Below are 10,814 nucleotides of genomic sequence, written 5' to 3' on the forward strand. Positions count from 1 at the left end.
GAACACGTACACACCCTAAAGTATTATCACTTATTTTTGTTACACCTTGTATAGACACTTATTATTTTGTCTAAAAAAAAAATGTTTTCTATTCTATTCTATTTAAGGATGTTTCTACTTTATAATAAACTAGTGCGATCTTACAATGCCCAAGTAGAGGTATTTCATGGTATTTCAGTTGATCATAATTCATAACTGTGACCATAAAATTAATGTTATAAAGAACTAAGAATAAAAACGAAGTTTCCTTTTTAAGGTTTTGTTTGGGCCATACCCCATAGGTACCTTCAATCAGAGTCATCAAGTATCAATTATAGTTGGTACTTGGAAGTTTAATGACATCTCGATTCTCGAGGGAATAATCAGTCTTTTTGCGAAACGCTTTAAAAGCGTTAATTGTGTGCAGGCAAAGGCCAGTCGCCGATTTCTTTACTTACTTGTTTTTACAGAATTTTCACCAAACAACAAAAGCAGATTTTTATTTATTAATAGATATATTATGCCTTAAATAACTTTTGTTTGTTACCCTTCGTAAAAAAAATAGGTACATACAGACGCAGTACGCACACTATGAAAAATAGGTGGATGATTTTTAAATCCATTGTAGGCTCTAGCCAACTAAAATTACTTAGCTGATTAGTTGACTTTCTAGTTTGACAGCGGGTCCTCTCCTTATCAAATTACAATTCACTATGAACATAAGTGTCAGGATTAGGTGGCATCGGAATACGGTAGTGGTTCCTGTAGATTCCATCCCAGAACACCATTCTCTCCTTCAGGAGGGGTCCTTTGAGCTCCATGGTGTGGTTGAGAGACATGTGAGGTGACACGTCCGAACCAACTGGAAGCCACTGCGGAAGACCCGAATTCTCCGCAACAGGTTTACTGAAAATATAATTGCAATCTTTAATTTACATAATAATTATAATATTCTTGTAAAATTAGTTAACTAAGGGTGGGTTGCACCAACTTACTTTAACTATAACTGTAACTTTAACTATAACTTTAACTTCAATGCAAAATGTCAAATCTTTGGTTAAAGTAAAAAATGGACGCCATATTTAACCATAACCATAGAACTCGACAAGGCTTTAATGTTCGTGGCGAAAAAAGGAACTAACGCTGTCATCATACAATAACGCCATTTTTGACAGTTCTCCTTTACCAGCAGCGCCCCCGCCCACGTTCATTTATAGCCTTGTCGGACCAGCTGTCATCTGTCAAATTCTGTGGTCAAAGTTAAGGTTAAAGTTAAAGTTAGCCTTAACTATAACCATAACTTTAACTTTAACCACGCCTCTTCTTTTTTTTTTGAGGAGGGGAAATGCATTACGCATCCCCCGCCCCCTCGGGGGAAGGGGCAGGGGTATGTCGGACTACCTCCGGGTCACCGGAGGTTTACCGACTAAAACCCCCCCTCGTCAACGCTACACGCGAAGGAGCGGGATCGTTATCGCACCGCGTCCTCCGCAGCGCTTGCCGCTTCTGGCACCACATCATTGCAGCAGCCTGCGCCGCCGCCTGCCTTCACTGAGAGGCTCCCCGGGCATCAAAGGGAGCCTTTCTCCTCGAGGCCTATGCTGTGGGCAGTGATCCCCCGATCAACTGCCCACAGGCCTAGGCTTCCACCTCCATGGCGGGGGCGTTTTGACTCGCCCCTGCCTCATCGGCTCCAGGCCGCTTACGCAGCCGAGTCTTGGAGGGAGCCTTGCGCTTCTTCCTCGTGCCGGGCGACTTGCTGGCTGTTGTGCTACAACCGTTAGTCCCCAGCACGTGGTTGCTCTCTTTGCCGAGCTCGGCGCAGAAAAAGCATCTGGGCTCCTCCGCGCAGTCGGCCCTTGTGCCCCGGCTTACCGCAGCGGAAGCAATTCCCGCTACGGTCCACCGGGGACTGGCAGTTCGGCGCCAAGAGGCCGCTTCCTGCAGCCGCCCAGAAGCTATCAGCTTCTTGGCAGCAACTGTAGGGACATGGAGCCACAAACTCCGCGCGCCCCTAGGACCCACCGTGATTCTGCCCGACCGGATGTCGGTGGCCGGGCAACTGCCTTCTTTTGCCGCCGCCTTGATGACATCGGCGGCGGTCGCTGCGTCATCCATGCCGGAGACGAGCAATTCAGCTCTTTTGACAGGCCGGCCGATTCTAACGACGTCTCTGTCAAGGATATCCCTCATCCTGTTGACGAGGGCGTCCGCCTTCTGCTGGGCGTCCTCCCCGTTTACCACCCCCTTGCTGAGGGGCGGCGCCATGTCATCATCCGATCGCCTCTTTCGGCGCGTCCTGTCCGAGAATGCGGGCAGGCCCTCGGAGTTCAGCGACATGCCAGACATTTCGCTGGAGTCCGAGAGCAAGTCCTCGCTGTCAAGTCCAGGAGTGTCTTGTCCGGTGAATCGAGTCGGGGGTGGCATGAACACATCGCGTGTCAGCAGGACAGGTGGAAAGTCTTTGTCACCCCTCAACTTCTTGTCACTCAAAGCCGCCGCCGGCGCGGTAATGGGCGCCGGCTTCGGGCTGTCGCGCTTCTTAGGGGCATCGCCTCCTAGCGCCGCCAAAATGGCCCTCTACCTCGCCGCTTTTGCGGCCTCCGACTCGCTCATCGCAGTTGTTGGTCCCTCCGTATACACGGACCTCGCACCCCCTTGCGGAGGTGCACGGGATTCTCCAGCCCCAGAGGAGCCGGGACCCGCTCCGAGATTCTTTTGACAATTGCGATCCTCCATAGCTTCAAACTCCGACACCCCGGGTCGCGGGCCCGTTCTTCACACTGCGGGCGCAGCCAAACACACACACAATCACTCGCCCATACCGGCGTTCAGCCACCCCTCCCGTGTCACCGTGAAAAATTAACCACGCGTGTGGTGCAACCCACCCTAGGTATATAAAATAATTTACGGTGTGTATGTGCCCCTTATATAGATTTCACTGTGAAGCTGTGAGCAAATTTTTTAATGATTTGTATCTAGGGCAATAAATTTTTCCATACATAGGTATAGGTGAAAAAAAAGTTACTATTTCAGCGCTACTATTTTCACAGTTAACTCTATACAGGGGAGTCATACACATCCTAAAGTATTATCACTTAGTTTTGTTACACCCACTACACCTATGTACAATATAATTACCCTGTATATAAGCTGCTATAGGGATTGGGGCATATGTGTGATGGCCCCCATTCAGAACTTTGAAACTCAAAGTTGACAACAACTTGGTCATTATTATTTATTATTATTAAGTATATTAATTTACTTATTTGTAAAAAAACTTTTAACATACCCTGTCTTGATAAAATTGAGCCAAACTCCTCTGTACATTCGACAGATTTCTTCATACTGCACAGAATATACGATGAAATTCAAGTCTTTGGCTTCAAATGGGTCCAGCACAGTTAGTGTTTGGGCGCAGTGGGAAGCCCCACGCTCGTTCGTACCTAGTACTAGCGGGGTGTTCTGGTCGGTGTAAGTGAACTCGTACAAGTATATTTGATCATTCCCGGCTTCCACTTGCAGTTTAGCAGCTCTTAAGATCGGATAGGCAATTATAACATCTGTAAAATAATCTACGTATGCCAAAACATTTTCGCTGACGGTTTTATCGCCAAAATAAAAAGTTTTGATTTCATTAGCTACTCGTTCACGTTCCTCGTCATTTTTAAATTTTAAGTCCGATGGTAAAAAATCTGAAAAGTTGTTTTCCATTTTAAGTTTCCAATCCTCGAAATTCGGTATACGGACCAATCCCTCCATATTCGCGAAACCATACAACATAGGCAATTTCCTATAGTCACCACTCTTTATTATACTCACGGGATCTTCTTTCAGAAACATTTCTTGGCTCAAATCTCTTTCGACGCAAGGAGACATAAGCAACGATGTGTCAGTTCGGTTAACTACTTCGTCGGTAAATAGTTTGCCGTATTCTATACTCTTGAATTGATCCTCTAGATTCTTTATATCATCTACATTTTCGAATCCTAATAATTTACCGTAAACTTTTGCACATTCTATTGGATCCGATTGGATCGCGAAAGGAGCTACGCTGGCTCCACTTTCCGGGATCACTTTGTCGAATAGACCTTCGGCCATTTTTGAGAGCATCAGAAGGTCGACCGAGGCTGATCCGGCGCTACCGCCGCCTATAGTGACGTCATCAGGGTTTCCTCCAAAATTAGCGATATTTTTCTTAACCCATCGGAGTAGAGCCACCTGGTCTTTCATGCCGGCATTCCCCGGTACATCTTCGGTGCCTAAACACAAAAACCCATGTGGGCCCAGGCGGTAGTTGAATGTCACAGCTATAATTTGTTTGCTGCTGACCAGCTTTTTAGGAGTATTTAGATCTCCGTAGCCAAACGCGAAGCCTCCGCCGTGCACGATGACATACACCGGCAGATTTGTCTGATCAGTGTCCGGTACGTAAACAGAGCTTATAAGACAATTTTCTTTCATTTTTTTTGTACTGAAATGTTTTAAAATGAATTCGCTCTGCGGACAGACTATCTCCTGATTCACTGCCTCAAAAGTATCGGTCCATGTGGGCGCCGGCTCCGGTGCCTAAAACAAAATTTATATACAGGAAAAATGTGTATCAGCGTAAAATTATAAAATTGTTAGGCGCTTTCTAAGGAGCTTCTCGTTAATCTTGAAAACGTTTTCTTATAAGTACGTACCTAATACGATTGTTTGATGCTCGATCTTATCTAATCTTGATTCCAATTAGTTAAAAAGATTTCCCTCAATAAAATAATAATTTCTCATAATTCAAAAAAACAATTTTAGCATTGAAAATAAGATACCATCAAAATACTTTGACCAACTTAAATTTCTATAATTACTTACCCGAAATCTGTTCGTCCCGGTCGGTGCAGTTGCATAAGGTATGTTGTAGAATGCAAATAAATCATGGTCTTTATCCTTATAACCTCTCACTGCTCCCTGCGAAGTAACTACTACTCGTGAAACATCTTCAGCTAGAACGGAACTCAAAAACAGAACGTAGAGGAAACCTAACATGATCAAAAGTAATAAAACTTATCTGTATAATCACAGTCATTCACTCGTTATCAAAACACAGTTAACATCGGCAAAGTCAGCGTGCAAATGTTACCCATCCCAAAAAACAATTCCAGCCTTTCAAAGTGTTACCCGAAGTATGGGTAAATCAGGATTCCTTACCATATTTGGTTAAGTTAAGTTTTGCCAAGGATATGTTATATTAGATTTTTTGAATAGAAATTAAATGATAATTTGTATCATTTCATAGTCCACGTCGAACTTTGATCTCAAGGTAGGCTGCAGCTGTAGCAAGGCTGGCTGGAATTGTTCTCACTTAATTAGTATAATCAGTGTCTGAGCTTGACTGCTTGACCAAACGAGACACGACTACAATATTTGCATTTTGATCGATTTATTTTTGCATAAGATTTAAATGTACACCTCAGAAAAAATAATATTGCCTCGGTAATGAAACAAAGTTGCAGAAGCAGGTTTTGAGCTGGCATCATTTCTGGGTGAAGTCACTGCCACTGCCAAGGTCAATAACAAGGACACTCAGGTACCGGGTTTAGGTTAAATTGCTGGGTCGAGAGGCTTAAGTTACCTGCCCGTATCCGTCATTTTTATTACGAACAATAATTTTTAAAACCAATATTTACATCAGAAAAGTCGGGATAGAATTATTGATATTAAGACAATAACCATATTAAGTCATATTATTATTAGTAAACTTATTGATTTAATACAACAGATAGAAATCACAGTCATGACGACGAATACTAAAAAATCATAAATTAAAACTTTAAAAGTTGCCTGACCGGAGTTACTTCCTACTTGTAAATTTCCAACAAGATTTCGATGCCAAAAATAAGTACATTTTTAAAAATTGTATATATATAAGATATCATAAAAATTGTAATTCTTATAGGTCTACCAGAATCTGATGCCAAAAAAGCGAGAAAATAAATTGACTCTAGTAATACCGGGGTAATAGGAATAAAACATTTTGATCCTTTGTTTTTCATATAGTAGCGGCTGATTTAAATGTGTTTCATACACATAATCATCACATCACATGCAAATTTAAAAATTTATCCAATGATCAACGATATTTTTTGAAAATTTGCCATCCGCCATCAGATTCTGGTAGACCAATAGTAACAATAGCAAAAAAGTAGCATATCTGGAAGCACGGCAGTGCTCTACTCAAGCTTTTTAGCAAAGGCACGGCCGTAGCATACTTTTCTCGAAGCGGTTCGCGGCTTTTTCACACCCCCTTTATCTTCGATGTTAACAAAGCTAGGGATTTAGAATTTCGGTGACTAGGAGCAAGTATTAAAACTATCTTAACCTCCAAATTAAATAACATTTCGATAAATAGTTTAATTGTTACGGATGATCAAAGTTACTACATTTTGTCACTCACTGACTGACAGATCATCAAAATTCTAAGGTACTTCTAGCAGACTTAGAACCTTGAAATTTGACAAAAAGGGTAAGTCATTATCCACAATGAAAGGAAAAATTATGAAACTAGCCAAGTGCGAGTCGGACTGGCGTACATAGGGTTCCGTACGGTAAATTTGTCTGGGATCATATATCACAAGTTTATGTACCTTTTATTACTTATTATTAAAGTTTTTTGTTTTTTTTTTTTATGTAAAACGAGCTGTTGCCCGCGGCTTCGCTCGCGTTAAGAAGTATTATTATATACAAACTTTCATCCCCTACTTTAACCCCTTGGGGTTGGAATTTATCAAAATCCTTTCTTAGCGGGTGCCTTCGTCATAACATCTACCTGCATGCAAAATTTCAGGCTGATCCGTACAGTGGTTTGGGCTGTGCGTTGATAGATCACTATGTCAATCAGTCAGTCACCTTTGAGTTTTATATATAAAAAATATAATATACTAGCTGTCCCGGTAAACTTCGTGTCACTTTAAAACCTTCCCTAGACTTCTACGAATATTTTAAGACTAAAATCAGCCCAATCCGTTCAGCCGTTTTCGAGTTTTAGCGCGACTAACACATTTGAAAATCCATTTTTATATATAAGATAATAGATTAGATGGCAAACGTGTAAACGGGTGACCTGATGGATAGCAACTATCGTCGCCTATAGTTAGACGGTCGCAACAGCAGAAGAGTTGCAATTTAGATAAACGTCGATGGTGGGGGTGGAGGCTGCGGATTTCGATAGAATCTCGAGTAGATCTCGTTCCAGAACATCGTCCGCTCTTTCAGAAGCGAACCACGCAGCTCCACCGCCCGCCCTAGTGACATGTGCGGATTGCACTTCTTGCCCACCGCCGGCCACTCCGGTAGACCCGAGCCTTCGGGTATGGGTTTACTGCAAGAGAAGCACATCTGTTATAGTGTTACATTAAAACAATGACCATAAAATAAACCCTGTAGAGCTCCCGAATGTTATAAGGATTGCGCTAAACACGCACGAGTATCTTCAATATACGAGCCTATTACAAAACTATAGGCACCTATTGTAAAACAATATAATTTACTTTTCTCTCGAAAGGCATCGAAAGGGTCGTTATAGTGTGACTTAATAAATAACACCATTTTATACGTGGGAGAGCCATGCTTCGGCACGAATGGGCCGGCTCGACCGGAGAAATACCAGGTTCTCACAGATACCCGGCGTGAAACAGCGCTTGCGCTGTGTTTCGCCGAGTGAGTGAGTTTATCGGAGGCCCAATCCCCTACCCTTTTCCCTTCCCTATTCCCTTCCCGTCCTATCCCTACCCTCCCCTATTACCCGATTCCCTCTTAAAAGGCCGGCAACGCACCTGCAGCTCTTCTGATGCTGTGAGTGTCCATGAGCGGACGTTGCTTTCCATCAGGTGACCCGTTTGCTCGTTTGCCCCCTTATTTCATAAATTAAAAAAAAAACATAATGAACCTTTCGGTAAATTGTAAAATATTACTAACCCAGTTAATATAAAGTTTATCCAAATGTCTCTCATAATATTGCTCATTTTCACATATTCATCGGTAAAATTATTGTTATGTGGCTCAATTGGATCCTCGCCCCATATCGCCGCAGACTGTGTGTAGTGTGCTGCTCCACGAACTCTCGTATAAGGGGCCGGTAATGTGTTGGCATCGGTGAACGAATATTCATAGAGGTATATCTCATTATGACCATTGTTTACGTGGAGGTTAATTGCCCGTAGAGTCGGATAAACAAATAAAGTATCCGAAAAATAATTTATATATTCTAAAATATCTTCTTCGTCTACTTTATTTCCAAAGAAGAATTTTTTGATTTTATTTGCCACTTCATTCCTCTCATCTTCTTCTTTAAAGATCAAATCTGCGGGCAAATAATCTGAAAATTTTTTATTCATGAGTTCCATATCTCCTTTGACTTGTCTTTCCAAGGCATCTACTCGTATTACGCCCTCCATATTGGTTACACCGTAGAGCATTGGTACTATAGGATAATCTCTACTTTTTAAAATATTAAAAGGGCTGTCCTCGAGAAACCTTTCCTGTCCTATATCACGTTCAACACAGGGACCTACAATTGAAGTGGCATCAGTTGTGTTCAAAGTAAATATTGAGTTGAGTTTTTGTACGCTTACAGATTTAAAGAATTCTTCTAATTCGATGATGCTTTTAAAGTTCTTATCGCTTCCCAACAATTTTGCGTATACTTTTGCTGCACGAATTGGATCTGGTTGGGTACTAAATGCAGCCATATTAGCGCCAGATTCAGGAACAATTTTGTTGAAAAGTCCTCGCGACATCTTGGAAAGCATCAAAAGATCTACAGATGAAGCTCCAGCGCTACTACCTATGAGAGTCATATCATCAGGATTCCCTTTGAATCTGGCAATATTTCTTCTTACCCACCGCAACAATGCCACCTGGTCCTTACTTCCTGCATTGCCTGGTATATCTTCTGTCCCCAAACATAGAAAGCCATGTCCAGCTAGTCGATAGTTAAAAGTGACTATTATAACTTTTTTAGTATTTACCAAAGGTCTGGGGTTAACCATATCTCCATAACCAACTCCATATCCTCCACTGTGTACATATACAACAACTGGGATATTATCTGCATCTGTATCTGGAACGTAGACGTTCGCTATAAGACAATCTTCCTTAGCATTTTGGTGCTTAAGAATATTTTTCTTTATAAATTGCGGGCATATGATATCCTTATTTATAGCTTCTAGGGGCTCTTGCCATACAGGTGGTGGTCTTGGAGCCTGAAAATTAAGTGTTTTGTGTTTTACAACAAATATCTAAACATTGTAACAAAATAAATATGATATATTGTTTCATAAAGCCTATTTGTGACTAAAATGGTCAGTGGTATTATTGCCTTACTTCCATCTTTGAAAAAGTTAATGATGGTAAATATAGGTCTACCAGGATCTGGTGACAAATTTGTATGGCAGATTTTCAAAAAATATCATTGGATAAATTTTTATATTAAACTGTTTCTCACACAGAATCGGCCGCTGTAAGAAAAAAAGGTTCAAAATGTTTTATCCGATTACCCCGGTATTGCTAGAGTCAATTTCTTTTCTCACTTTTTGCATCAGATTCTGGTAGACCTAATTGTATACAATTTTTGTAAAACCATATTCTATAGTCAAATTTTTACGATAAGACATGCTTTTAATATCAAATATCGTACATAAAAAGCAACCTAATTTATCATAACGTTCTAAAATATCTAGTGTCTTACGAGTAAATACTGCAAAATTAAAATGCAATAATTTGCCCTGGAGTCGGCTTTTTAATTTTAATTCTTCTTTTTAACATATTTTGTCAGTGATATAATTTAATGTCTTGAAAATCATAACTATGTTTTGATATATCCCATTTTAATGTTAGTATTCATTCGCATATAGATTGAAAACCCAGAATAAATACTTTATATTTCGTAATATACGATGTTTATTTCTTGTGATACGTTTGTTCCCGTCTAGTAATAGATTAAGTGGCAATTTCAACAAGGCCGTTAAAATAGCTAATCCATTTAATATTTTTCCTCCTCGTTTTGCGCATCAGTAAAAGAAAGAGCACGGCATCACAACAAAATATTATTAAGAACAGAAGTTGGTAAAAATGTTGAAATTGTTTAATCAGATTTGAGGCCAATATTAAATTGATGTTTCTGTTGTTCATATTGGACTAATACCTTGAATCGATCGGTGCCTGTCGGTGCAGTCGCGTAGGGGATGCTGTGAAAGGTGAAGACATCGTAGTCGGGGTCCCTGTACCCGCGCACAGGCCCCTGGTCGATGCGCACGACGCGCGAGGGCCGGTCGTCGCCGAGCGCGGTGCGCACGCGCAGCACACACACCAACACGACACACGACAACACCGCTCGCATCTCGGACACTCACTGTCAAAATCCAGCACTGCGAAACTATTCTTTATGAAATTAAGCAACATTGAATAAAATTATGTGCAAGGGCGTCGCCAGGGGGGGGCAGGGAGGGCCAGCTGCCCCGCCCCCCCCCCCCCTAGAGACTTTAAAAAAGTTGCCAAATATAATGCAAACAACGACCACTATAATATTAAAATCTGGTAATAGATGTAAGGCTCGTAGTACAAGTGAAAAGCTTCATGTGCTGGCGACTTTACCTACAATTCATGCCTACTTTTCTTATTTATAGAGAGTGAGTAAAGTATGAATTGTAGACTGTAGTAGGTAAAGTCAACTCCCCCCCCCCCCCCCTGTGCCATCGGCTGGCGACGCCCTTGATTATGTGATATAATATATTTAACAGATCGTTCAAGTTTTTAACTACATATTACCATAATCCTATTTACATTCAATGCTATTG

General features: G+C 41.4%; 2 protein-coding genes across 2 annotated transcripts; both read right to left on the reverse strand.

Moving 5' to 3' along the window:
• Window positions 1–483: 483 nt before the first annotated feature.
• LOC121729722 (juvenile hormone esterase-like) lies at window positions 484–5,080 on the reverse strand. The gene is made up of 3 exons (XM_042118324.1): window positions 4,834–5,080; window positions 3,272–4,548; window positions 484–885 (listed from the first exon to the last, which is right to left on the reverse strand). Exons 1-3 carry the CDS (start codon window positions 5,005–5,007, stop codon window positions 681–683), a joined length of 1,656 nt encoding a protein of 551 aa, XP_041974258.1. The 5' UTR covers window positions 5,008–5,080; the 3' UTR covers window positions 484–680.
• A 1,933-nt stretch (window positions 5,081–7,013) lies between these two features.
• Window positions 7,014–10,417, reverse strand: LOC121729381 (juvenile hormone esterase-like). Its single transcript, XM_042117873.1, has 3 exons — window positions 10,163–10,417; window positions 7,936–9,221; window positions 7,014–7,339 (listed from the first exon to the last, which is right to left on the reverse strand). Exons 1-3 carry the CDS (start codon window positions 10,355–10,357, stop codon window positions 7,144–7,146), a joined length of 1,677 nt encoding a protein of 558 aa, XP_041973807.1. The 5' UTR covers window positions 10,358–10,417; the 3' UTR covers window positions 7,014–7,143.
• Between the last annotated feature and the right edge of the window lie 397 nt (window positions 10,418–10,814).

This window comes from Aricia agestis, chromosome 8 (genome assembly GCF_905147365.1).
Source record: "Aricia agestis chromosome 8, ilAriAges1.1, whole genome shotgun sequence".
In the NCBI taxonomy this organism is placed as follows: Eukaryota; Metazoa; Arthropoda; class Insecta; order Lepidoptera; family Lycaenidae; genus Aricia; species Aricia agestis.